Genomic DNA, 27,505 nt, shown 5'->3' on the forward strand with positions numbered 1-27,505 from the left:
GGAATGGAGGAGAGTCCTTTCTCTCAGGGGGACAGATTAGGCTCCCACAAATATTCAGGGGTGGCCTGCACGGGTGAGTCCGTGGCTGGGACCTATGAGGAGAAAGGGAGGGGACAGTGTCGCAGAGGTCACTGGAGCCCCTGGAGAAGTGTGTTGGCAACATAGGGCAGCCTCATCCAACGGAGCCAGAATTGCTTCTTCTTTTTGTCCCCCCTCCCACTCTCTCCCACTCTCCTCTTGCTTAATATGTATCTCTGCCTGTCTCTGTTTCTATATAAGTCTACTTTCTGACTTTATCTCTGCATTTCTACTTCTTTCTGTCACATTCCGTGTTCCACTTTCTCCCTGTCTCTATGTATCTCTGCCTCTCTGCTGCTCATCTCTCTGTCTCTGTCCTAATTTCTGCCCATATGTCGGAGTATCTGTTTTCCCACTTTTCTTGCTGCCCGTCTCTCTGAATCTCTGCCCCTCTAATCCCTTGTCTCTCTGTCTCTGACCCATTTTCTAGCCCCTTCTCTCAGTGCCACCCTCTCTGTCACTTGTCTCTGAGCCTGCATCCTCCCCCTCTATCCCTCTATCCCCCTCCCCTGCAGCCACACTCCTGCATTCTCCAGCAAGTCATTAGGCGGCCCTGGCTGGGCGGGCGAAAGCTGTGGAGGTCAGCCCAGTGAGCCGGCGTTATAAGTGATGATCAAAGAGGGGGCTGGGAGGGAGAGTTTGAGAAGGGGTTTGTTTCCCGTGTAATCTGAACGTTCCCAGGGACTCGACAAGTGGTTTTTAATTTTTAATAGAAAGCATTCCGCGCCGTTCTAGCAGCAGCAGGGGGTGGGACTCATTTTTTATAAATGTTTGAGAAGCTAAATGTGAGCTGAGGGTTTCCCCAGGCCCAGCAGGGCAGCAAAGGGAGGTAGGGAAGAGGCAGGATGGTAATAATTACAAACATCTTCGTAATAATGACACTTGGTCACCTCGTTTGAGGACTCTGTTCTTTTCCAAAGTGCTTCTTCTCTTTCATCTCATTAAAGGGCCTCCCTCACCCAGGGAGGCAGGAAGGAGGAGGTGTTATCTCCATTTCACAGAAGGGGAACTGAGGCCCAGTCAGGTTACTTTTCCCACAGCCACTCAGCTGAGCGGTGGGGATGACTTCCTTAAAGTCCCTTCCACACAGCACCACCTCCTTCCTGAGCTAACTGGGACTCCTCCTGGGAGTCCCAGAGCACAGATAGTCAAGTTGAGGGGACAAGAAAGGAAAGAATTCTGGCCTGGGAACCAGGCCCCGGGTTCCAATTCTGACTCCATGACAAACCATGTCAGAGTCACCCAGATAAACCAGAGATGAGGGGTGACCATGTCCCCCCACCCCCTCCTGATAATGGTGCCCAGGCATCTCCTACTCCAGGCCGAGGACGCAGCCCCAGAGACCTTCTGACCATGCAGAGAGAGGAGAGAGGAATAAACGACTGAGCGCTGCTACATGGTCAGCTTTAGCAGCCGGGTAAATCCATTATCTCTAGTCCTCGGAGCATCCCTGAGAGGCAGAGGGGCGTCCTCTAGATTAAAGGTGAGGAAAGAGGTCAAACAGGGAGAGTGAGGAAGTGGTGGGATTTGAACCCAAGGGTCACCCAGGGTCATCTCCTCGCAGGAGGGTCAGCTGTCTCGTGCTGGTTTTGCCTGGGAGGAGCACTGCTGACTTGGTGGCGTGTGTCACCCTTACTTCTTCCTTCCAGGTTCCGGTCTCAGCACAAGTGCAGTGAGTCCAGGAGGGTGACCTGGTGGCTCCAACAGACCTGGGTTTGAGTCCTTCCCTACCACTTACTAATGGTAGAACCTTGGGAGGGTCATGGAGCAAAGGCTCAATGACTCAGTTTCCTCATCAGTTCAATCAGGGGTTTGGTTTAGGGCGTCCGTTCTTAGCCTGGGATGAACTTAGAATCACTGTGGGAGCTTTTAAAAATACCCTTGCCTGTGCTCCACCCCAGGAGAGCGCTGTTGAATTGGTCTGAGGTGGGGCTCAGCATCAGTTTTATTTTAAAGCTCCTAAGAGATTCTAATGTGCAGCCACGTTGAGAAACACTGGTTTCTGTGCTCTCCAAGGACCAGCCTTTCCATAGCTAACATTCCACATGGAACCCTGGGCCCTGAGATCCTGTTTTACCCAAGAATCATTTGGGCAACCCTTCCTATGCCAGCCTATAGGCCCTTGACCCCATGTAGCTCAACAGCTGGCTGGCATAAGCACCACGACAGTGACCAGCTCATCCTAGCCAATCCCAGTCCTGCCTCTGGAAGTCTGAGCTTGAACCAGCTGTTGGGCAGGAAGAATCCTGAATGCAGCTCCTTGCCATTCCCCTCCTCTACCCTCCCTCTCCTTTCTCTGACTCTTCCCTCTCTCACTTGCCTGTCTACTTCGACTCTTATTGACCTCCTACTTTACAAGGCCAGACACGTGTGAGTTTTGATATCAGATCGGCCTGGGTTTGAATCCTGCCTCTTGCCAGGTGAACTTGGCCAGGCGCTGTCCTCAGTTCTGAACATGGGAAATCTATTTGTGTTCTCACAATGATCCCGAGAGTTTGGGAGTAATACTACCCTAATTTCACAAATGAGGAAATTGAGGCACAAAGGGCTTCATTACCTCACTCAGCCTCATTTCTCTGTCTGTAAAGGGGAAGTCTTACTAGAGCTTACTTCAAGCTTATTTTGCAAATTCCATGAGATAATATACGTAAATGGCTTATTGTAGTATCTAGCACAAAGTAGTTATTCAATAAATGTAATCTATCATTATCATCGGATAATGATATATAATAGTGGGTTTTGTTATCATTTATTATTAATTCACATTTTCACCCTTCCCTGTGCATAGCAGTTTCCTCATCTGTAAAATGGGACTGATGTAGGATTGTACTATGCTTGTTCCTATCAGCTCACAAGAGGGAAATAGTGATTTTCTGTTTTGTGAGCCAGTTGATGCACATTGGTAGCTTGAAACTGGCCCTGGTGAGAGTATTTGGAAATCAACATGGAAATCAACAACCACTACAAAGCAGGGCCTTCCTCCCCACCCATCTACCCCTTGGAGACGATGGTTAAACATTTACCAGCACAACACTGCATCCACATCATACAGTTGACCTGAGGACTAAAGGAGGGATTGGACATGATGGTCATTATAAAATACAAACTGCTGAATGTAGGGGGTATGACCCTGAGGTGGCCTCATAGCAGCCATAGGCCTGGCACCCTTTTCTCTGCTCATTCTGGGCTACGGCTGACTTGTGAAGAAAGTAGGAGGGGGTCTGGAGCTAGGGGAGCCAGTGGTGAATCACTGACCCTTCACCATCCCCACGTGTCGGCATTAACTGTAATGGCTGCAATAAAGAATCCCGGATTGGGGAAATGATTCCATCATCCCCGCAGGAGTCCCTGGGATGCAGCCAGGGAGACAGGGAGAGAGAGGGAGAGAGAAAGAGAGAGTGAGAGAGAGAGAGAGAGAGAGAGAGATCAACCATGTCCCTGGGGAGTCACTCAGCCTGACATTGTGCCTTGTCCAAGGGTGGGGGGAACAGGCAGAGAATGACAGGGAGACCCTCTCTCATAACAGTTACAACAGCTACTGTTTATTGAGCACCCACCATGAGCCTGATGCTTTATGTATCTTCGCCCTTTTCAGCATGTCTGTGAGGGAGGCATGATTGTACTCTTGTATACTGGCGTGCCTTGCCTCCGAGACAACAACAACCCGCGTTCACGGAGTTCTTAGCAAGGGCCAGGCACTGTCCTCGGTGCTGAACATGGAAATCTATTTGAATTCTCAAAACCAATCCCAGCAGTTTGGTAGTGCTATCATCCTCATTTCACAAAGGAGGAATTTGAGGCACAAAGGGATTTGTGACGTGTTCAAGGTCAAACTGCTAATAAGTGGTGGAGTCATCACTGATCATGATTAAGTACCCTGGGCCACCATCCCCAGAGCCACTCTGCCTGTGCTGACTCTGCCACCCAGGAGGGCTTTGGTCTCAGAGAGTCCTGGGCTCAAATCCCACCACTTCCTCTCTGTGTGCTCTTGGTCGAGTCTTTCTACCGGTTTGACCTGTTTCTTCACCTGCACCCTGAAGGGGCCCACTCTGCCTCTCAGAAACACTATGAGGGTTAGAGATGATGGATTTAAGTGGCGGGTGAAGCTGGACATTCGCTTCTCTGGGCAGCCCTGACGTGGTTGACATGGAACCGCAGCTGCCAAAGAGAGGCGCATTGCAGGGCCGGTTTAAGAGGCTCAGACTGGGAGGGGGGACACGGAGAAGGAAATGAGAAATGCAAAAGAGTGAAAAATAAATACATGTGTCTGTCTGGAATGATCGAGGGCCCCAGGCTGGAGGCGGGAGAGGCAGGCGGCAGGCTGGGCTTAGCAGAATTGCTGCAGTAGCATTTCCAGAGCCTCACTCATTAGCCAAGCAGTGAATGGGCCTCCCCTCCCAGCGTGCCACCCTGCTGGCCCAGAGAGTCCAACTTCAGCCACAGGAGGGCCCCACCCAGAACCTCATCAGGTCTGGGCGCCATCCCCTCCCTAGCAGGGCACTCAGAAGACAGCATCTGCTGGAAGTGAGGTCTGAGTCTCATCCCCTTGGGTGAAACTTGAGGTCTCAAGTCTCATCCCCTTGAGGTCCTGAGCAGCCCCCCCCCCCGAGATTCCTCTTGAGTCTTCTACCTCACCCCCTGCTTTCTGGAAAGGTTCAGATGGCCCAGAAGGCTTTGCCTGTGTCTCCATCCAACCCCTCCCCCACCCCTCCCCTCACCCCCATCCTGTCCAGCCTCACGTCCCAAGCCCTGATTTCGTCAAATTGAACATGATGTCAAATTAGAGCCATCTCTGGGACAGGCCGAGAGAAGCTCCCAGTTTAATGAGGCAGCGTCGAAAATCAATAACTTAATTGCCGCTGTTTGATGGACTTTTATCCAATTTATACTCTCCCCAGCAGCCTACGTGCAGAGCGTGCGGAGCATGTGGAGAAGTGTGTGTGTGTGTGTGTGTGTGTGTGTGTGTGTGTTTCTGGGGGCAGGGACTGTCTGGGCACCTAGGGGGAGGGGCGAGGAGGGCAGGAGGGCCCATAGCCAACTACTTTCCAAAGGGAAAGCTGGGCCCTGCCATCCTCCTGCCCCAGATACAAATGACACTGGCCTCTGAGCCCCAGGGAACTTGGTTATCCTCTGGGCTGCCCCAACTCTCATTGGGTTGGAGGGGGAGGAAGGCAGGAGAAAGAGAATTCCCTTGAGAAGTCAGGAGGGGCTGGGGTGGGTAGGGAGACCCCTGCTTTGTGAGTCAGGTGCCTGGTTTCCAGTCCTGGCTCTAGCCCTGACCCTTATGGCCTTAACTGATGAAGATGACCATTGCCACCACCCACTGAGAGACTGAGCCTAGTCTGCCCTGAGAGTTTGAAATGCATTCCCTCGACGTTAAGAACCAAGGACTACCCCCATTTGCTGACGAGGAAACAGATTCAGAGAGGCTGCCTTCCTACAGCTGGGAGCCACCAAAGGGAGATTTGAATCCTGCTCTGATTCCATGGTCATGCTTGAGCCACAGGAAGGCCCCAGATCAGGAAGCGGGTTGGGAGTCGGTGTGGGGATGGGGACTGTGAGGGGACTAGCCATGACCTCCAGCCCGCATCTCCTCCCCCAGCTTCCCTGGGGTGGGGAGGACAGGCACAGCGGCCCCCGGGTGACCCCCCCCCGTCTCTCTTGGTCCCCCGGGCCCAGGCACGTCGGTGATGCAGGTGATGGCCTCGGATGCGGATGACCCCACGTACGGCAGCAGCGCTCGGCTGGTGTACAGCGTGCTGGACGGCGAGCACCACTTCACCGTGGACCCCAAGACCGGTGAGGGGCAGGGCCAGGCCAGAGGGGCGGGGCCTGGGCGGACTCGGAGGAGGGGCGTGAGAGGGCGGGGCCAGAGGGCGGGCCAAGGTCTGCGATCCGCCTTCTAACCGGACAGCGCAGAGGGTGAGGCCGGAGCGGGAGGCGTGTTGCCTGTTCCAGGGTTGCAGAGGGAAGGGCGGCCAGACAGAAAGAGCGAAGGGCTGAGGGACAGAAAAGAATAGGCCTGGGGGCGCCGGCAAGACTGGCAGAGAAACAAAGAAGCAGGATGCGGCCACATGGGGCGCCCTGAAAGGACTTCGGAGGTCCAAACTAAGCGGCCCTCGTGTCCTTGGTGCCAAACTGAGGCTAGTGTGGTCTGCAGCCCTTAGGGGGCCGGTCGTACGTGTATTCGGGGGAGTCAGCTGGTGGAGGGCATCTTTGCAGCAGTTGCGAACGCTCTGTTCAAAGGGCAGTTGTTACGGGTCTGTTGGGAGGACCCCGTTGGAGAAGAATGACTTCCTGGCTTCTTCTCCCTCCCCCCGGCACCACCAAACACAGCCCCCACTCCCTTCGTCTGAGGTTAGAACCCGATGACGTCTCTGAGGGGCCTTGCCAGAGGCCCAGACCAGAGAAGCGCTGCGCTGAGGTCACACAGCGGGGCGTGGCTGCGGGCGCCCAGCGGGGAGGGGCGGGGCAGGGCAGGGCAGGGGCGACGGCGGGAGATGAGACGCGGCAGCCCCGAATGTTTACCTGGTGCCGTCTTGGGACTCACAGTCCGGCGGGGGCTGGGGCACACGCACGAGCAGTTGGGATGCAAAGTTGTGGGAGGTGGTGGCAGCTGATCCCCCAAAGGCCCAGAAAGTGCGGTCCTGAACGCGACTCAGAGAGGGGCATTCTAGGCAGCGGGCATGGTGCGGGCAAAAAAATAGGAAGGGAAACAACAGCCTGAGGCATGAGGGGAATTGTAAGCAACTCAGGACTGGGGAAGCAGGCAGGCTGAGATGTGACGTGGGCTGGCTGGCGGGGGCCCGACTGGGCCCAGTCAGTACAAGCCAGGCTCAAGACCTTGGATTTTATTCTAAGGGTAGTGGGGGAGGGTGTATGTGAGTGATGGATCTGGGTTTTGGGTTTTTGCTTGTGTGTTTGTTTTCTTGGGGTCGGGGGTTAAGGATTCCAGGCTATGAGCACAGTTATAATTGTATTATCTCACACATAGTATCTTTGTCATTTTTTTTCCTCCTTGCAAAAGTAATACATTTTAGGAAACATTCCAACATTTAAAAATGTTTAAAAAAAAGAGAAGGAAAGAAGAAAAGGAAAAAGAAAACAAAATTCCTACCCTTATCTCCAGTAATTGTGGCCCAAAGGTAGCCACTTGGTGTATATATACTAGGAGATTTTGGACTCACTCACTTGAAAAATATTAAGTTTTTTAAATAGGTAACACACTTCAAGGTTCAAAACTCAAAAAGTAGTCCAAACAGATATTTAGTGGAAATTCCTCACCCCTTCCAGTCCCCCAGCCGCCCAGTCTGTGTCCCCAAGGCAACCAATGTAATTTTCTTGGATATCTTTCCAGAGCTATTCTATGCATGTACAAGAAAATAGGTACATGTATTTGTTTTATTTTTCTAACAAACGGTAGCTATAAACACACACTATACACACTGCTTGCCTTTTTCACTTAACAATACATCTTGAAGATTATTCTATATCAGTACATAAAGAGCTTCCTCATTCTTTTATTTAACAGCTGTTGTGGATACACTAAAATTTATTTCACCAGTCCCCTATTGATGGACACTTACGCTGTTTCCAATCTTTTGCTACAACGAACAATGCTACAGTGAATAACCTCATACATATATCATTTTGTGCTTGTGTGAGTATATCTGCAGGATAATTTCGGGGAAGTGGAGAAGCTGGGTCAAAGAGCACATGCATTTGGAGTCTGGATAGATAATGCCGAAATGTACCAGATTACACTCCCGAGAGCCACGTAGGAAGGCACCTGTTTCCCCTCCTCCTCACCAACACTCTGGGTTCATTGATGACTTTTAGGCAGGGAAGTGACATGCTCAGGTTTTCATTTTAACAAGATCCCTCGGGCTGCTCTCGATAGCATGGCTCAGAGGCGGGAATTGAATTCAGGGAGACTCAGTAGCCTGGGGTGCCCAGCAGAGAGCCCCAAAGGACAAACACCAAGGTCTGTGCCTTTTCTCAGCCCCTACCCAGCCTCCTTAGCCTGCTCCATCCAGTTAGGGAGCCAAAGATGACACAGGATTGGTGGTGAGGGTTAGTTGAGATGCGGAGGAGGGGGAATGAGGGATGACAGTGAGATCCTGCCCAGGGCAAACCTTGGGGACCTGGATGAATGTAGGGGACTAGATTGAGGGGTTCCCACCTTTGGGTCTTGGGATGGGAAGGGGCCCCATCTACAGCAACAGAAGGAGGAATGTGGATTAAGAAAACTGGGAGCAGAAGAATGAGTGAATGTGCCCTGGGATCTGGTGCAGAGCTAATTAATTCCATTTTAACCATAGTGGCTTTAAGATGAGCGAAGGGAGGAAAGAAACATTTAGAACATCTAGGAGGCCGTCCGAAATATGGGCCCAGAGCTCTCTGAATAGCCGGGGCTCTTTAAGCTTTGGTCTCCCATGCACACAAGAGGGATAATAAATTCTCATCTCACATGATTACTGTGAGGGTCCAACGGGAGAGTTCTTTCACTCACTCAACAGCTCTTTGTTGAGTGCCTACTAAGTGCCCGGCTCTAAGCATATGGCAGGAGGCAAATCTAAGACCCTACCCTCCAGGAGCTTTCATCCAAGGAGGGAATACAGACAGTAAGCATATCAATGTGTAACAGAACGTCAGGTAGCAACAAGACACAGAAAGCAGGGTAAGGGGATTGACTTAGCTGAAGAAATCAGGACAGGCCTTTCTGGGGAGGTGACCTCGGGCAGAGACGCGAGTGAAGTGAGGGTATGAGTGTCTAGGAGGGAGCGTGCAGGCCAAGGGAGCAGCAAGCATACGAAGTGCTCGGCTCAGTAGCTGCTACCTGCCCATACACCGAGGGGCTGCTGCCGCTGCTGAAGCCTTCATTCATTCAGCCCGTCGAGGGGGCCTTAGAGTTGATCCCCTTTCAGAAAGAGGAAGAGACCGGACGTGGAAAGAAGGGAGGGGCCGGGATTGAGTCTGGGAGGTGGCAGGGGTGAGCAGTTGGAAGACCAGACTCCAAGACGATGAGGACGGCCAGGTTGTAAGCCAGAGCATGGAGGAAGGTGGCGAGTGGGAGGCCGTGGGGCCCGGGGGGCGGGGCAGGAAGGGCTCCCAAGAGGCCAGCAAGCGGGCACCAGGCTAGGAAGGTGAGGCAGCGCACACGAGCTCCCCGTCCTAGGGTCCTCAACTTGCTCAGTCGGAGAAGGTCTTTGCTGACATTTCCCAGGAAGGACCGGACTCCCCTCCCCCGCCCCCCACCTACCCTTGCCTTCAGCCCCACTGCAGGAGCCGCCCTGGTGCCATTCCCAGCCCGAGCTCCATTTCCCCAGCCAGGAATATTCCGCTGATGCGGGTCTATATTTAGCAGCTGCTGCGAGGTACAGTCTGTTCTCGCTGTGCAGATAGCAGGGAGCAGAGCCGGAACGGGCCCTGAGAGGAAGGTGTGAGGGAAAGGAGGAGGCGGGGTGCCATGAGGCCGAGCGCCAGAGGAGGAATTAACTTGTGTGTTTTAAAGGCCAGGCCTGCCAGCAAGCCCCCCACAGGGGCTACGGGGATGGCATTTGTGGGCTAATGAGGCATCGCTTGGGCTCCAGGGCCCCTTCTGCAGAATTTGGAGGGGACAGCAGGGGTGGCGAGGACGACAGCTGGAACTGGGGGCGATGGGTGAGGACAAGGCCGTGGCCAGGTTCTAATTCCCAGCCCCCTCCACTACCACCGCCCCCGCAGGAATAGCGAGGCTCTCTCAGAGACTTCAAGATACCTGCTGAAAAGTCTCAATTGGGGCCAGACATGTCTGTTTTCCCGGGACGAATGAAACAAACCTTTGCCGAGCGCCTTCTAAGTGCCAGATCCTTGGGTCAGGATGATAAACTAAATCCGGTTTCTGCCCCCACGGGGCTTCTGTTCCAACAGAGAAGCCAGAGACCAACAGACAATGCCACCCACACAGTGAGAGGGGGGACAGAGGGTCCGTGGCCGTAGGTCAGGCAGTCCAGATGTTTACTGAACACCTACTATGTGCCAGACCCGATAGGTAAGATGATGAACAAGGCCAGTATGAACCTCTGCCCTCATGGAACTTATTTATCGGGTACCCAAATCCAGGACTTGAGGAGTGGGGGGATCATCAAGGCATCCCCGGAATGTGAGACCTGTCACTGGCAACTTTGTCTCATTGAACCGTAGCCCCATTTTATAGAATAGGAAGCTGAGGCTCAGGGGGACTCAAGAACTTGCTCAAGGTCAGATAGCATGTAAATGGCGGAAAGAAGACCCGAACCAGTCTGTCTGACTCCAAAGTCCCTCCTTTTTGTACTGCCTCATATGTGACTCTGTGGCCCTTATGCATAGTAGGTCCTCAATAAGTAGTAAGTAGCATAGTAGGTCCTCAGTAAGTAGATCTAATAAATGAGTGAACGAAGGGACTTAACCGAGCCAGAAGGTTTCAGGAACGACTGTAGGGGCGCCTGGGTGGCTCAGTCAGTTAAGCGTCCGACTCTGGGTTTCAGCTCAGGTCATGATCTCACAGCTTTGTGGGTTCGAGCCCCACATCAGGCTCAGTGCTGGCAGTACAGAGGCTGCTTGGGATTCTCTCTCTCCCTCTCTAGCTGCCCTTCCCCCACTAGTGCTGTCTCTGTCTCTCTCACTCAGTCTCACTCAGTCGTGGGCTGATTTGGGACTTTTCCCCCAGAGCCGGGGGAAAAGGCACCAGCCTCCAGGGTGCTCCTCCCAGCATCAGAAGGTGGGAAGTGGGGAGCGGAACATAGCAGGTTAACAAAATATGCCGTCAATTCTTCCCACCCCTCTAGATAAAGTGACTTGGCCACTGCTCCTATCGAGAGGGGAAGTCTTGAGGGGTGCCTGGCTGGCTGAATCTGTACAGCCTGACACTCTTGATCTCAGAGTCATGAGTTTGAGCCCCTCGTTGGGCTTACGGAAAAAAACAAAAGAAAGAAGAGAGGCGGAGTCTTGAATCTGGGAGCAGAGACTGTGTTCTGCCAAGTCCCAGATTAGACCTTAGGAGACCTCGTGGCCTTCACTCTTCCTCTTCGAAGACCACCATCTAAGGAAGCTAGCCGGGCTGCTAGAGACAGGAGAAGCCCCAGCTGACAGCCAGGACCGGCTGCCACACGTACGAGGCATGAGGCCACATTGGGCCTTTCACGCGGCTGATGAGCCAGTGAAACGCGGCTGCACGAGTGAGCCCAGGAGAGGAACGGGCCCGGGAACGTGATTTCGCCATCAGCTATCTACGGCTGTGTGACAAACTGCGCCCAAACATAGTGACTTCAAGCAGCAACAGTTTATTATTGGTCATAATTCTGTGCGTTGGCTGGGCAGTTCTTTTGCTGGGGTCACTCGTGTGGCAACAGTCAGCGGGCCAGTCAGCTGGGACAGCTGGCGCGGCTGGGCCCCTCCCTCCGTGTGGCCTTTCCTCCTGGGCTTTTTTCCAGCACAGTGGTCTGGGGGTTCCAAGAGGACAGGCCCCCAGCACACAAGGGCTTGTCGAGCCTCCGCTTTTGTCACACTCGCTGATGCCGCGTTGGCCAAAGCAAACTGCGTGGCCGAGAGTCCGTGTGCGAGGCGGTGACCCAAGGGTGTGCGTGGCAGCTGGTGTGCTTTAGGGGGAGCACTGCAACCTACCGCTGGGTGTGATCCCAGGGCTGGGTCTAGAGGGTACCCACCTCCTAGTCTCCCAGAGATGACAGCTGATCATCTACATGCCTTCGTGACCAGTTTCCAAGAGTTTAGTGTCCCCACGTCCTCTGGAGCTAGAAGTGGCAGGGGCAGCAAGGAGTCCACCCACGGGGGTGGACCTCGGCCAGAGCCTAGCCCTCAGCCCCACTCACGAGCTTTTGGAGCACGAGCTCACAGATGCTCGGCGGCCCCGAACCCCAACACCCCTCTACATTCAGTGAGGTCCTGGATGCAAAGCAAATGCACCCAGCTTTGGGCCCCTCTGACTGGTGCACTCAGGGAGCCCCTGTCTCTGGCCCGGTGGCCATGCCACCATCGGTCTGTCTGCTCTCCCTTTCCTCCCTCCCACCACCTTTCTTCACCCCTTCCCAGCGCTGTGACTCCGTTGCGTGTCTCGGTTGTTCTCTGCCTTTCTTTCCCCGCTCCGTTCTTTCTCTCCCTGCTCCTCTCTCTCCAGGCTTTGGCTTCCCGTTCTTCTCTCTCCGTGTGTCCTCCTGAGTGTGCATTTGTCTCTGCTTGACCACTCCCCTCTTTTCCTCTCTCTTTCTGGGCTCCTTAGGTCTGCCTCACCGTCTGTTCCCTGGTCACGAAGGCACTGTCCCCAGTGCCTGTCTCTCTCGTCTCTTCCCTCCTGCCTCTCACTAGGTTCCTCTCCATCGCTCTTCCCCAGGCCCCCGTGTCTTTCCTGTCTCTTCTCTCTCGTCTTCTGCTCTTTCCCTCCTTCCAGCCCCCCGGGGCAGAGAGCACTGGTGGGCCCACCTTCCCCGTTCAGTCCCCGCCATCTGGGGCTGCAGAGCCTCAGCGGACAGACCAGCAGAGGCCCTGGGCCCTCCCCTCATCACCAGAAGGGCGCCCTGTTCCCAGTCCCAGTGTCGGGGCGCAGCACCTGGGGCGGGTCAAGGAGGGCCTGCTCTGACCAGAACTGGGGTTGGTGGGGCGGGTGCTGCTACTGACATCTAGTGGGTAGCGTTATGCCACCCAAAGCGGCCATCGCGCCAAGGTTGAGAATGCCCGTTCTTCAGGGGGGTATTGTATTTGTCCCATTTTACAGATAAGGAGGTTCGGAGGAAGGGATTTGCCCAAGATCACATGGCCAACAAATGGCAGATCTGGGATTTATCCCAAAAGTTCAGCTGCTTCTAAGACCCCTCTGACCTGGGGAAGACCATTCTCAGAGGGGTCATCAGCGGGGAGCCTATTGAGGGGACTGGGAGGCCGCCGATGGAGGGTCTGTACGGCTCTTGATCAGACAGACGACACATTTTCCGTATCTCCGTGCGATCCCATAAACGCAGGGCCACCTCCTAGATGCCCTCCCCACACACACGCTGCAACCTCTCCCCTCGTTCCGTTGCCTGTATTGGAGTCTGGGGGCTGTCTGGGGACATCAGGAGCCGGAGATTGGGTTTTATGGGGCGCATCGCGGGGCTGCTGGTGCATGACTCCACCTGGCGCTCAGGCCCCGGGCACCACCTGTCACCACCTGGTCCTCGGCAGGTTGGAGTGAGTGGCGGGGGAGGCTCTGAATGCCTCATCGACTCTCCCCTCCACTGGCAGGGAGACAAGAAGCCCGGCCTTCCGCTCGGCAGAATTAATCTTGCGGTCACCCCCATTCCTGCGGCCCCTGCCCCTCTCGCACTGACAGCAGCTAGCGCCTGGACCGGGCACGGGGACCCTAGGGCTGACTCCGGGGTGGAGAGGGGTGTGTGAAAACAAGAGTGCGCACTTGTAGCTGTGAGGGTGCACGCGCGTGGGCGTGTGTGCGATCTCACGTATGTTCCTGCGTGCGCTCTTATGTAAGTGTATGGGACGTACCCGGTGTGTGAATCCGGGTGAGTCACTCCGCGAGCCGCTGCTCCTTGCCTGGCTCTGGTGACCGCCACCGACAGATGAAGAGCGCATCTGTTTGAGCAGGTGTGAGTGCGAGTTATCTGTACGAGCACATCTGCGTGAGCCCTCGTGCGCGCCGGCCGCTGGGCCTGCTTCTGGACATTGCCACCTCCGCGTCTTCCGCGCTCCCCTCCTGAACTTGCCCGAGCCCGGCCGCTGCCCGTGGCAGGGTCTCCGTGTCAGCCGCCAGCTCGTGGGGGGGGGGGGGGGCGCATCCGTGGCCTCACTCTCACTCACCCACAGGCGTGATCCGGACGGCCGTGCCCGACCTCGACCGCGAGAGCCAGGAGCGCTACGAGGTGGTGATCCAGGCCACAGACATGGCGGGCCAGCTGGGCGGCCTCTCGGGCTCCACCACCGTCACCATTGTGGTCACCGACGTCAACGACAACCCACCCCGCTTCCCGCAGAGTGAGTGAGGCCTTCCCAGGGGGACACGGTCACATCTGCATCTGCCCGGTAGACGCCCAGCACCTCTCCCGTCGGGCTGCCGTGGTGGGGGTCCTGGGGGTGTCCTTTCTTCCTTCCAGGCCACCAAGCGACCGCATGACCTCATGCTTCCCCTTCGGCTTCGGCCAAAGGAAGGACTGGAATCTGTCTGTCCATCCAAGTCACCCACTTACCCCCAGGCCCGCAGAGGAAGCCCTCAGAGTTGTCTGATTTCCCACGCGGCCACGTAACGCAGTTACCTTCCCACCCCTCACCTTGCTTCCTGCCGAGGCTGAGCCCCATCCGTCCACCTGCTCCAGCCCCTCGCTGGCCCGACCGCACACCCCACTCGGCTTATTCCATGTGATGTGCCGCAGACCCAAGTTTGCAAAGGGTAGGACTGGTGGGGGACACGGGGGTACAGACAGCGACCGCAGCCAGACCCAGGCCGAGGTCCACCCACGCTGCACGGAGAAGCTGAGGTCCGGGGTGACAGGCCCGTCCCCACAGTGAGCCCAGAGGACAGGACCCTGTTCTGAATTCTTTCCGCTCTCCGCCTCTCCTGGCACAACCGGGGATGGGAGGGTGGCTCTCTGGCCGAGCCCCTCACCTCCCCATCAGCCCAGCCAGCCCCTCTGTCCAGGCCTCGGCTGGGAGCCGCGCTGGGGAAGCTGCCGAAGCTGGCAGAGACTAAATGCCGCGGGGAGCTGGGCTGATCCCTATCGGAGAGTCATTACTTGAGGTCTGCTGCTCTCACATTAGGCCCGCCACAGGGGACTGACCCCCGCGAGATAAGGGAATCCAATCCCTTAGCTGAGAGCGCACCATCATCAGGGCCTAGCGCCTCGGCCCAGACTCAGAGTGGGGTGGGCAGAGCCGGGAGCCAGCTCTGTGTCGCCGGGGGGCCAGGGAGCCCGGTGCGGAAACTGGCCCGCCCACTCCCCCCGGCCCAGCCGCGCTGCTGATGGGGGCGCTTGGAGGCAGCGTGGGGACGGGTGGGGACCTCCCAGTCTCATGCCCAGTTGTGCGGGGCTCTGTGCCAGCTCTGAGCTGCAAGGAGTGGGGCAGAGCAGAGGAGAGGGCCCCCGGGCCCCCGGAAGACTCTTGTCTACTCACTCGTTCATTCATTCTTTCCGTCTTTTGAACATTTCTTTATTGTGAGCCACGCACCCAAACGGGAGGGTGTAAAATATAAATGGCCCGTTTGGCAAATAATTCTAAAGCGGACACTTCCCGCAACCACCCTTGAAGACCACCCCCCCCCCGAAGCCTCCATGTGCCTTTCCTGATCATAACTCACCCCCACACCCCCTCCTCCAGAGTTCACCACCATCTGCTTTTGTGATTGCCACCTCTTTGCTTTGGAGTCACTTGACCTATACGCGCATCACCTGACGTCCCTCCTTAAGTTCACCTGTTTTTTTAACCTTATATAAACAGAATCCTACCATATAACCTAGTTGTGTCTTGCTTCCCACCCCCCCCACCCCTCTTAAAATTCGTAGGTCATGCTTGTGGCTACAATGTATTCATTTTCATTGCTGGGTGTTCCACCATGTACCCATTCTATGTCCACGGACATTTGGTTTGTTTCCAGTTTGAGGCCATTATGAAGGATACTGCTGCATACGTTGTTGCACCTCGCTGAACATCTCCAAGTCGCGTTTGGCGCGCATTTCCCCAGTGTATGTACAGAGGAAGAGGGGAATAGCTGTCTCATGGGATGTACTCATCTTCAGCTTTACTAAATGAAGCCAGACTGCCCCCCCCCCCACGAAAAAATGCACGCATCCGCTGTAGGACATCCTCACCACCACTTGCTATTGTCAGACTCTTGAATCCGGGTTAACCCGGCGAGCGTAGACGAGTAACTCCTGCTCCTTTCCGTTCATTCACTCCCTAGTCACTCACACATTTCATTTATGTGACAGTTTGGTGTTCTGCCAGGCTTCGAGGACGCCTGATGAATAAGAGATACGGTTCCTGCCTTCCAGGAGCTCACACCCCAGACAGAGGAGAGAGGAGAGAGCGGGGAGAAAACAGGCAGAAAGGGAGAGGGAAATGAGGGAAGCCTTACGAAGCGGGATGAGCTTGGTGGCCCTGGGGCACAGGAGCAGAGCCTGGAGGTTAGTCTGAGAAGGCTCCCTGGAGGGGGGAACATTCAGGAAGACTGAAGGAAGGGTAGGAATTGGGGAGGGCGCAAGAGAAGAGAAAAGAGAGGGAGATAAGGCATTACAGGTACCTCGGGGGCAGGTCTGGGCTCGGGGAGAGGGAGGCTGAGGCTGCAGACTTCGGCAGGGGCCAGGCAGCAAGCGTCCTGTGGGGCAGGCCGAAGGTCTTGGACAGCCTCACCTCAGGGCAGCGGGAGCTATGGAAGGGATTCAAGCAGGGGAGTGGCACCATCAGCCTGTTTTAGAAAGAGCCCCGCGCCGGCTGTTGTGTGAGAATGAATCAGAGGCCGCCGTTTCACACAAGTCATCCAGGCTTGGGGACTCCAAGAGGCACATCCCCAGCTCCACGGCCCCTGCGTCACCTGCACTGGCCCATCATTTCGCAAGTGACCCTCATCTCGGCCTCGACTCTGGGATGAGAGCAGGGTACTGCTTGTGTCCCATCTGACCTCATTTCTTCTCGTTTCTGCTCTGCTTCTCCCCTCCAGCCACAACGGCCATCTTGCCAGTCTTCAAACACGCCAGGCATTTACACCCACCTCAGGGCCTTTGCACCTGCCATTCCCTCTGTCTGGAATGCTCTTTCCCAAATATCTGCTTGGCCTACTCCCTCACCTCCCTCAGACTTTTGCAAAAATGTCATCTTCCCCGGGAGCCTTTCTTGATTCCCCTATTTAAAACTCCACACACACCCTCATCGGTATTCTCCGTTCCCCTTCCCCTACTTTATTTTTCTCCAAAGCACCTATCACCATTTGATATACTGCCTGTTTTACTGATGTGATTGTTTGTGTCTTTCTCTTCCTGTTTAAGAGGAAGGCACTGAGAGCTGGGATTTGGGTCTGTTTTGCTTGTTGCCATAAGCCCGGTGCCTAGAACTGCATCTGAGATGTCGCAGGTGCTTAACAAATCTGTGGAAATGAAGGAATCAATGTCATGAACACCAACGGCAACAGAAAAATCAGCATGAAGCCCCACTACCGTAATATAGTTTGTTCCCGTTATCGAGCAGCCACCATGGGCCAGGCTCTGTACTAAGCACTTTTCATGCCCCATCATCTCAGTTAATCGGGTTAATGGCAGGGCTGTTAGGAAGACACTATTATTATTTCCATTCTACAGATGAGGACACCAAGGCTGAGGATTACACAGCCAGGGCTGACTCCAGAGCCTGGGCCTTGACCGCTGTGCTCCTCTGTGCCCCTCGTGGGCAGATGGGGAAACCAAAGCCCTCCAATCTGCAGGCACTTTCCCTAACCAATCAGCAAATAAACCCAGGGTCAGAATGAGGACCCTCCTCTTTGCACTGCCCGCTCGGGGGCCCCTTGCAGACACTGTCCTCCCCGGAGCCCATCTGGACCCCCCTCTCCTGTCCCCTAAAGCTGGTGGAAGTCAGGGTAGGGGCTGCTCCCCATCCCTGTTCACAGCTGTGTCCCCTACAGAGATGTACCAGTTCAGCATTCAGGAGTCGGCCCCCATCGGCACGGCTGTGGGACGAGTGAAGGCCGAGGACTCAGACGTGGGCGAGAACACAGACATGACTTACCACCTCAAGGAGGAGAGCGGCAGCGGCGGCCATGTGTTCAAGGTCACCACGGACAGCGACACTCAGGAGGCCATCATTGTAGTGCAGAAGGTGTGCCCCCCCCCCCCGCCCCCGCCGCCTCGAGGGACAGGGGAGGCAGACCCAGGGTGGCCAGGTCTGGGAGGCCTCAGAGCCCCCAGACAGCCCCACCCCACTCGGCTCCAGAGATGAGGTCGCTCCACAGACCCAGGACCAGCCTGGGGAAACAGTGATGGTACCGGTCCCATTTTGCAAATGAGAAAATGAGGCCCAGAGAGGATACGCGGCCTGTGCAGGATGCACAGCTAGTTACGCGAGCCAGGATTCAAACCAGATTTGGCTCTGTGCTCGTGTAATCACTGGCACGGGCTCCTTCGAGTCCACACCCTTGACTCTCATCATTTCCTTTAATTCTCGTGTTTCCCTCTGAAGAGACTTCAGTCCTTCACGGCCCATTTTTGCAAGTGAGAAAACAGAGGCTCAGAGGGGTAAAAGGGCTGGCCCAGGGTCACACCAGGAGGGGGCAGAGTCCGGATTTGAACCCCGGTTGGTCTGGTCACTCCAGGATGGGATGCTCGCTCCCTGCCCTTGTCCAGAAGCTAGCTCTCCCCCCCGCCCCTACTCAGCCAGATTGTGTCGCCCTAAATCTGCTGCTGTCAGCCTGGGTCCTGCCTTCTGGGACCCACAGCAACACCTGCCCCGAGGGCCCTTCTTTCACTCAATGAGCATCTAACGACCTGCTCCCTACCTGGCCTCCAGGGTGTGAAAAGAGAAGACCCCCAGTTTCTCCAGCTACTTCCCATAAGATTAAAATATAATAGCTATTACTACTAATAATAAAGTGTAGACTGTGTGCTAGGCACTCTTCAACTGCTTTTCATGTATTAACTTATTCGGTCCCTAGGGTACTATTATTGCCCGTTTTATCGATGAGAAACTGAGGCCATGAAAATTCAATAATCTGCATCCAAGGTCACGTACCTTGCAGAGCAGAGTAGGGCTATGAGCCCAGGCAGTCTGGCTCCAGAATCCACCCTTTTTTTTTTTTAAATAATTTTTAAAGATGTTTTTATTTATTTGGGGCGGGGGGAGGGACAGAGAGAGAGGGAGACAGAGAATCCAAAATAGGACCCACGCTGTCAGGGTGAAGTCCGACATGGGGCTGGAGTCCACAAGCCATAAGATCATGACTGAGCCATCCAGGCACCCCACACTTTTTTTTAATGTTTATTTATGTATTGGGGGGGCAGGTGCAGAGAGAGAGGGGAGGGGAGAGAGAGAACCCAAGTAGGCTCAGTGCTGCCAGCACGGAGCCCGATGTGGGGCTCAATCTCACGAACCCGGTAAGATCAAGGCCTGGGCCGCAATCAGGAGTGGGATGCTTAACCAACTGAGCCACCCAGGCGCCCCCAGAATCTACCCTTTTAAGCTTACGTGGCTTTCAGTCTTCTGAGCTCCATTTGTCCTCGCTGGAAGATGAGCCCATTTCACAGATGGGGACCTGCATCACAGAGCAGCAGAGTCAGGTCCCAAGTCCCGCCTCTGCATTTGCTCTCATCCCCAGGCTGCTCCTAATCCCCTCCCCCCATCCCGGGCCCCTCCCACCTGCTCCAGCCCTGGCGCCTGAGGCGTCTCTGTGGAGTCACGCTGGCTCGGGGAGCGGAGCCCAGGCCTGATTGATGGCCTGGCTCCAAAGCCCATCGCTCACTCACAGGCTCGGCTACCGCCAGCCTCCCTGCGTCCTGATTTCCCAGGCAACAGGACAGAGGACGGAGGTGGTCTTTTTGCTGCTGGAGAAGGTGCGGGGGGGGGGGGGGATGTTCTGAGAGAAACGGAGGGTCGCTACGCACGGGGCAGGTCCCCGGGAAGGTTACCCTTGCCACTCAGATAGCTCCCCCCACACTACTGAGGTGGCTGAGCTCCGCCACTGTGATTTCTCTTTGCTGTAAGGCGTTGTCTTTAGAAGGCCGGAGCGGACACACAGCCCTGGAGCTCATTCATCAGAAGGTCACCCATTAGTACTCCCCGATGAGAAGCAAGGCTCAGCATGGGTTTAGCCAGATTTCCAAGGAAAGCTCTAAGGCAGCCTGGCTTATCAGGCTCAACTCACATTAGTTGCTGCTGCCTACACAGCACACCGGGGGAATGTCTCTTTAACCCTCACAACTGAGGCCCAGAGAGGCTAAGTAGATGGCCCACAGGCACACAGCGAGTCAGCCGCAGAACCAGTGCGCTGTTCTCTCCCGTGAGGAGGGGCCAGGACTGGAGAGCTGCGCTGGCCCAGGTTTGAATCCTGCCTCTGCCGGTGACTAAGTGACCTTGGGCGAAGTTACAGAGCCTTCTGGGCCTCCACGTGCTCCTGTGTAAAATGAATCACAACCCAAGCCTCTTAGGGATGTTGTAAAATCAGAGGAGTTAATGTATTTAAAGCACTGGTGCCTAGTAAGTGCTTCGTGAATTAATACATGAATCAAATGCCCCAACATTCTGTGCTGGGAGGCGGGAAGTTGGGGGGGGGGGGCGGGCAGTGGCCTTTAGCCCTGATGGGCTGTGTGTCCCTAGGCAAGACTGTCCCCTGCCGTCTCACTTTGCCCACCTGCGACCAGGGAAGGTTAGTCTGGGTCTCCAACCGCCGGTTCCTTGGTGCAGTCCATTACTCGGGCTCCCCGGCAGGGTCGACGTGACCTTGGGCCAGCCCCGCCCCCTCTGGGCCCGCCCCCCTCACCTCCTCTCCCCACGCGGACCCCACCGGCCCCCTCACCCGCCCTGTGCTCCCTACCCGCAGCGCCTGGACTTCGAGTCCCAGCCCGTGCACACCGTGGTCCTGGAGGCCCTCAACAAGTTCGTGGATCCCCGCTTCGCTGACTTGGGCACGTTCCGCGACCAGGCGATCGTGCGCGTGGCCGTGACCGACGTGGACGAGCCCCCCGAGTTCCGGCCGCCCTCCGGCCTCCTGGAGGTGCAGGAGGACGCGCAGGTGGGCTCCCTGGTCGGCGTGGTGACGGCGCGGGACCCCGACGCCGCCAACCGGCCCGTCCGGTGAGACCCCCGCCCGGGGCCACGCCTGCTGCCTGCTATCCCGCCACCGCCCCGCGGACGGACTGCGGGCACAGGGGGAGGGGCCGGGGGGGGGGAGAGAAGGAGGGTGGACACAGAGACCAAGGAAACAGGTGTGAGAACGGTCACCGAGAGGCAAGGGACTCAGGACAAGGAGGGAGACCCAGGAGCGACAGACGCCGCAGAGTGAACCGGGCTCAGCCCCTCTCCTCTGTCTATACTGGCTCCCTCGGTGCCCTCAGCCTGTCCATCCACATGCCTATGACCCCCGATTCCACACTCTCGCTCACCTGGCCATCTGGCTCCCCTAGGCACCCCAGACTTCACCATGTTCAGCTCCAGGTCTCTCCACCCAAAGAAAACAAAAACATAAACGCCCTAACGGTTGTTCAGATCAAAAATGTTGGAGAACCCCTGACTCCCGCCTCTCTCTCACACCTCCCTCCGAACCACCGGCACGTCCCCGCCATCCCCGCTTTAGCAGGCTATCCGGAATCCGACCGCCTCTCTCCACGTCTGCTGCTACCCCCATTCCTGCACTTCCCCCTACCCCGCGCTGGTCTCCCCGCTCCTGCCCCGCCCCCTCTTTAATCCGGAACTGGCCCGGGAGGCTCTCGAAGCTGCCCAAACAGAATTCAGAGCACCGCCCTCCTCTGCTCAGAGCCTCCCCGCCCCCCCCCACCACCCAGAGGCGCCCATCTGGCTCAGAATAAAAGACCAAGCTCTCACAATGACCCCCAGAGCCATGAGCTCTGTACCCTGTCTGACCCTTGCTCCCATGGCCCTGCTTCCTAGTTCTCTGCTCAGCCACACTGGCCCCCTCACAGCCCCACAGATGTACCAAGCTCACTCTCGGCCCCCGGGCCCTTTGTGACTGTTGATTCCTCTGCCTAGAATGTTCCCCTCCTTAGTACCCCCGCAATCTGTCGTCTTACTTCCCCCCGGTCTTTGCTCGGCACCCCCCCCCAACCCCCAGCCCCACCGCATCACGATCTAACATACGACCTATTTTTCTGACTACTTTGCGTGTCTCCGTTCCACTATAAGATAAGCTCCGTGAGGGTAGGGCATTCTGTTTACCCTCAGGGCCTAGCCTGACGCCCAGCACTCAGTGGACACTCACTGCCTGCATGGTGAGTGACTGGAATAGAAAAGCAGAGAAAGACAGAAAAGAGACAGAGAGAGACTCAAGGGGATGGGGAGAGACCCCCAATGGGAGGAGGAGGCCAGAGAGAGGGGGGAGCCAGTGGAAAGAGGGGGAGTACCTAAAAGAGGCAGAGGGCCTGACAATGTAGAGACAGTGGAGATTTGCTGAGAAAGCCAGAAAGGGGAAGAAAGAGAAACAGACACAGGGAGAGAGAGGGGCGAGCAGGGAGGGAGGCAGGAGGGTCGAGGGGAGGGGACGCTGCAGCTCTGTCGGTGTCCCTGACTGTGACCCAAGCTGGAAGAAGGTCGGACAGAAGAGAAGGGAAGAAAGGCTGCAGCAGAAACTGATCCAGAGGACGTCAGGGGGTAGGGGCAATGGCCATTGTTGGACAGACAGGAAGGAGATTCCTGAGCTCCCTGCTTCCTCCCCGAAACCCCTGTACATAATCAGTAAGTTGTCCCTGAACCAACTATGTGGCTGAGCAGTGAAGAGAGGGAGAAAGGAGGTTAGTTTGAGGATCTCTGCATTACACAATTCCGGATGGGTAACGTTCCCATCACCATCCATGGGAATGGTTCTCTGAGTTGTACAGTGCACAGCCTGTGCAATCTTACGTGGCGGCCCCGGGTGAGGACGCAGAGAGGCCATCCTGCCACTGTCTGTGGGCTCCCAGACTGGGAAATGCCCTCAGGGGTCTTAAAAGACCTCCTTGGAGGAGGCAGGAAACTAACCGAGCTGGTCCCTGCGTATGGTCAGGTGTAAATACGAGGTGAAGGGCATTCCAGGCAGAGGAACAGCATGTGCAGACAGATGGAGGCAGAGGAGTGGTAGATGTGCCTGGAGAAGAGCAGCTGTGATGGCTACAGTGGACTGAGGGAGACGAGGCAGCGAAAGCCAAGTCTGACAGGCCTCGAGGGCCTCTGTCCAGAGGGCCTGGGCCGCCCCTGCCCTCCTCACTGCCAGAGCCGTCCTGCCGCCTCTGAGCTCCTCCGTTGCCCTTCCGCCCAGGCATCTGGCGGCATCTCCCTAGCCTCTGGCTGGACCGCCGACCTCTCCCAGGAGGGAATCGACACCCACGTTCGGGAGGAAACTGAGGGCCAGGCCGGGGAGGAGGTGCCCCCGGACCTTCCCAGGGAGTTGAGAGCCAGGAGTAGGAGCTGAGTCCTTGCCTCCCAAGTTAGTGCTCCTGTCTGCCTGCTCCCCTCCCCTGCAGTGTGGCTCTCACACCCCCTCTTAGTCTCCCCCCTCCTCCCTCCCTTGGCTTCCCTTTCCTCCGGCTTTTATCTGCTCGGAAAGGGCCAACTTTGAAACCAGCTTCTCGCCTTCTTTCATCTCTCTTTGCCGGCCCCTTCCCTGGGGCTCCCCAGCGAGGAGGAGCTCGAGACAGGTCCAATTTAACACCACAAACATTTACCCAGCTCCTCCTCATGCCCGCCCGGCCCTGAGCCAGGCCCGGGGAAGCTGACTCAGCCAAGGGCAGAGCTGGGGAGGAGCACCCCCGCCTACAGAGGACAGACATGGAAACAAGAGGCCGGTGAGGTGCCACTGAGAGACAGAAGGGCTCCTCATGGGACCCATGTACTGCCCAGAGCCCAGCTTGTATCCCAGCTCCTGATCTCTAAGGGTCAGGGACTCAAGTCACCACCTACACGTTGAGTCAAGGGGGAAACAAAGGTAAAAAAAAACCTCTTCCCCGGACGCGTAGAGTCTGCCTTCTCCCGGGGCGGGGACACAGTCTACAAGTAGTGAAGCATTCGTTGACAGTCTTGAAATAATTGCTGAGAAGAGCTATGAAGGGAGTAAACAGGGTAATGGGATAAGGAGGGTTGGGGCAGCAGGGGCTACTATGGAATGAGTAGTTGAGTTGACAGATGAGCTGAGATCAGATAAAGAGAGAGGCCGACCTGTGAAGCTGTGAGGAAGAGGGGTCAGGTTCAGGTGGAGGGAACAGCGAGTGCAAAGGTCCTGAGGCAGGGGCGGCTTGGTATGTTCCTGGCGGTGAAGACATTAAGTGGTGTCCTGGGAGATTTTGCCTACCACATTAGGCACCTGGGGAATGCAGAGGTGCAGATACACAGAGTGATGTCCTTCTGAGTTCTGCACTGGGGAGAGTGGACAGTGCCTCGCATTGTGGCATTTCCCCCTCAGGAGGAATCATACTCGTTTTACAGAGGGAGCTGAAGCACAGAGAGGAGACGTGGCTCTCCCAGTGTCATGCCGCTTGAAAGAGGAAGGAATGGTTTAACCCATTATTGTCAGCTTCTTGAGTCCAGCCTCCGGTTCGTGTCCACCCCTGCTTCTTACTCTCTGTGTGGTTAGGTGTCCTCCCTTGTGCGGAAGGCACAGAGGCGAATCAGACGCGGGCCGACAGGAGGGCTAGGCCCCCACGTGAAGGCATCTAGTGACAGATCGAAGTCCCAGTGGTCTTGGCCCGAGGCAGGGGCTGGGGGAGTACAGAACTCCACGGAAGGGCAAGTAATCGGTGTGCGCCACGGAGGGGAGTGAGCCCGGGCTTTCCCAGAAGGCCCCAGAGCAAGGCTGAAGAGGCGAGGTTGGACCAGGGAGAGGGCGCTCCAGGTTGGGGTGACGGGGAGCGCCGGGCGATAGGAACAGAGCCATGGGGCCAGGAGGTTAAGTCCAGCCACAGGATGATTAGCTGGACGAGCTCGTGTGAGGACAGAGGGGCACTTGGGACAGGCTGGGAAGGACCCTGAACGTCAGGCGAAGCAGTAGGACTCTGTGCTTAGGCGATGGGAAGCCTTGGAAGCTTTGGAGGGAGGAAGGACGGTGCTCGGATGGGCTCATCTCTGAGGGGCAGAGAGGCCCTTGATCAGCCCAGCATAGCCCTACAGCCCGGCGGGTCTCCCTTGAACACTGAAAACAGCCAAGCCCACACCGGACCAGAGGGAGCAAATATCTCATTTCCTCCCAGCTCTCCACAGTGGGGTGCGGCAGAAAGTACGTAGGCTCTGGAATCAAAGAGGGCCTGGCTCGGAATCCCAGCTCAGTTATAGAACCGTGGGGAAATCGCTGGACCCACAGCGAGCCCCAGTTTTCCCATCTCTAAAATGGGCATCACGATAGTACCTGCCTCATTCTTTTACCGAAAAAAAAAAAAAAGTAGTAAATGTCTCCTGTGCCCTACTAGGTTCTGTGCGTGGCGCTCCCAGGGTTGGAGGGAGGCTTGTTTGGCACATAGTAGGTCCTCAGGAAATGGACATTACTATTTTTCTTCGTGGCCTGGCCACCCGTTTCTACCCTTCATTCCGCAGCCAGTACTAACCACATACGAATTCCCAGGCATCATGTGTGGGCTTTAAGTGGGTGTCTTAAGCCGGGGCTGGGGAGGGGGGCAGGGTGTGGGCGGGTAGGAGAGAAAGAGTCACAGACAGGGTGGAGGGGGCAGAGGGGACTCCCTGCTGGCGGGTGGGGGAGCCCCTTTTGCATCTGAAGAGATTCTCCCTCCAGTAGCTCCGTCATTCAGCCTCCTACCGAGCCCACAGGGGAGCGCTGGGCAGGCCATACACGCGGGAGCCTCAGCCTTTCGTGTTTATCGTGCCTGTGTGCGCTGTCTACGCAGATAGTTACCTGGAGAAAAACCACATGCACACCGGGGCCAGGAAGCAGTACCCTCCCCACTCCTCCCACCCTTAACCTTGACGACAGCGGCAGTTGGGGCTGTTAGAGTGTGTGGGAGTGCCCGCAGGTGTACCCGGCTGGCCCTGAGGGGAGTGTTCTTAAGACCTGAGGCCCTGGACCCGTGTGGGCTGGGAACCTGGCTCTGCCACTACGCAGCCCTTTCGACCCAGGGCAAGGCGTCCGGCTTCTGAGAGCCCAGTTTCCTCATCTGCGACATGGGGGTGATAAGAGTACCCGGGAAGATCTGAGGAGCTCACGCGTGTAAAGCCCGCCCTCAGGCCTGGCAAAAAGCATCAGAGCTGACCCACCGGGCACGCGGCAGGTGCCCAGTGCTCTCGCGAGTGTTGTGCTGCTAGTCGCTCGTCTAATCCTCGCCGCCGCGGGGTCAGCAGTAAGGCAGGTATTGATAGTATCTCCATTCTTAAGAGGAGGAAACTGAAGAACAGAGAGATTAAGTGATTTACCCAAGGCCACACAGCTAGATTTCAAACGTACGCCGCTGGGCACCAGATCGGCACTGCAGACCTCCATCCCGGGGCCTCCCCTGCACGCGTGCACAAGCGTGCACACGCACGCGCACACACACTAGCTGACACCTACCCACACTCTCTCGCTGCGCTTCTCCACCCACACCTGTGCTACTTCCCCTTCCCGCCCTCCAGGCCTGAACCAGGAGCAGGACCTTCCAGACTCACAGCTGCCTCCTCCGGGCCGTCCATACAGGGTGCCTCCCACAACCCCCCCCCCCCAACCCAGAGCACACGGACCACATTCTGGGTGGGAGGGGCTCCTGCATACCCCTAACCAGACGGTTCTGAATAATAATTAGAATAACAATAGTTCCCTCTCACGGAGTAATTTTCCTAGAGCTCAGCTAGGCACCTTATCCCCCAGCTAGGCATTTAATCCTCCCAGCAACTCGCAAGGTAGGATTATCATTTCCATTTTGCTCAAAATTAAGGTTCAAAGATGGAAGTGACTTGTCAGGGGCATCGTAGACTTGGACGCACACCCAGGGCTAAGCGGCTGCCTCTCTCGAGCGTTTGCTTTTCCAACAGCACAGCAGTCTCTCTCTCTCCCTCTCTCTCTCTCTCACACACACACACACACACACACACACACACACACACACACGGTTTCCACCCACAACACAGACCAGCCGCACAACTCATGCACCTACACGTGAGGTCCACAAGCCTCCCCTCTCCCGCCCCCCCCCCATGTTTGCCAGGTCGTGCTCCCTGCCTCCTGCCGCGCCCCTCCACCCCTCCCTCCCGCTCACTGGCTGGCTTCTTGAGCTGGAACAAAACCACCTGGGCTCAGCCAGCCACGCTGACCTGCAGCCCCAAGTCTTTGGCTGGTTAATGGCAGGTCCCTGCGGCCCGCCCCCCCCCCCCCCCCCCCCCCCCCCGGCCTTGGGAACAGCTGCCTCCACTTAGACTCCAGCCGCCCCCTTCCCCTCCAGGAGGGAACAAAAGAGAGAAGCTGGGAGGAGAGAGAACAGGAGGGAGGTCTGAGCAGGAAGGGGAGAAGCAAGAAGGTGGTAGGCATCCTTCCACAAGCTCTCACACCCGGCTCCCCCCAGTGATCAGGAGCCCCAGGCTGTGCAGGCCTTGGCCTTCTCCTGGACTCTGTTCTCCCACCGGTAAAACCAAGAGGAGGTTCCGTCCAGCTGAGCTGACACTCAGAGGTTGGTTCGTCCTCCTCTGGACCCAAACATCTGTCAGGGCCAGGCTGGGGGCAAAGGGGACCTGAGGCGCCGTGCTTCGCCGTTTTGGACGGTTCAACGAGCTGAAAAGAACTCTGGGTATAGAGTCCCCAGTATGGGTACAA

The 27,505-nt window shown here is 56.4% G+C and overlaps 1 protein-coding gene across 1 annotated transcript in view; it reads left to right on the forward strand.

Annotated features, from left to right (window-relative positions):
* The window catches only part of CDH22 (cadherin 22), a 65,414-nt gene that overhangs the window by 15,138 nt on the left and 22,771 nt on the right, over positions 1–27,505 (forward strand). The window contains exons 3-6 of the mRNA XM_047069773.1: positions 5,758–5,877; positions 13,909–14,076; positions 17,708–17,901; positions 20,615–20,868. Coding sequence (XP_046925729.1) covers positions 5,758–5,877; positions 13,909–14,076; positions 17,708–17,901; positions 20,615–20,868 — 736 coding nt within the window. The remainder of the gene's footprint in view (positions 1–5,757; positions 5,878–13,908; positions 14,077–17,707; positions 17,902–20,614; positions 20,869–27,505) is intronic.

This window comes from Lynx rufus, unplaced genomic scaffold, assembly GCF_022079265.1.
Source record: "Lynx rufus isolate CCGP_SWC_20201006 ecotype Redwood Valley unplaced genomic scaffold, mLynRuf1.p SCAF_8, whole genome shotgun sequence".
In the NCBI taxonomy this organism is placed as follows: Eukaryota; Metazoa; Chordata; class Mammalia; order Carnivora; family Felidae; genus Lynx; species Lynx rufus.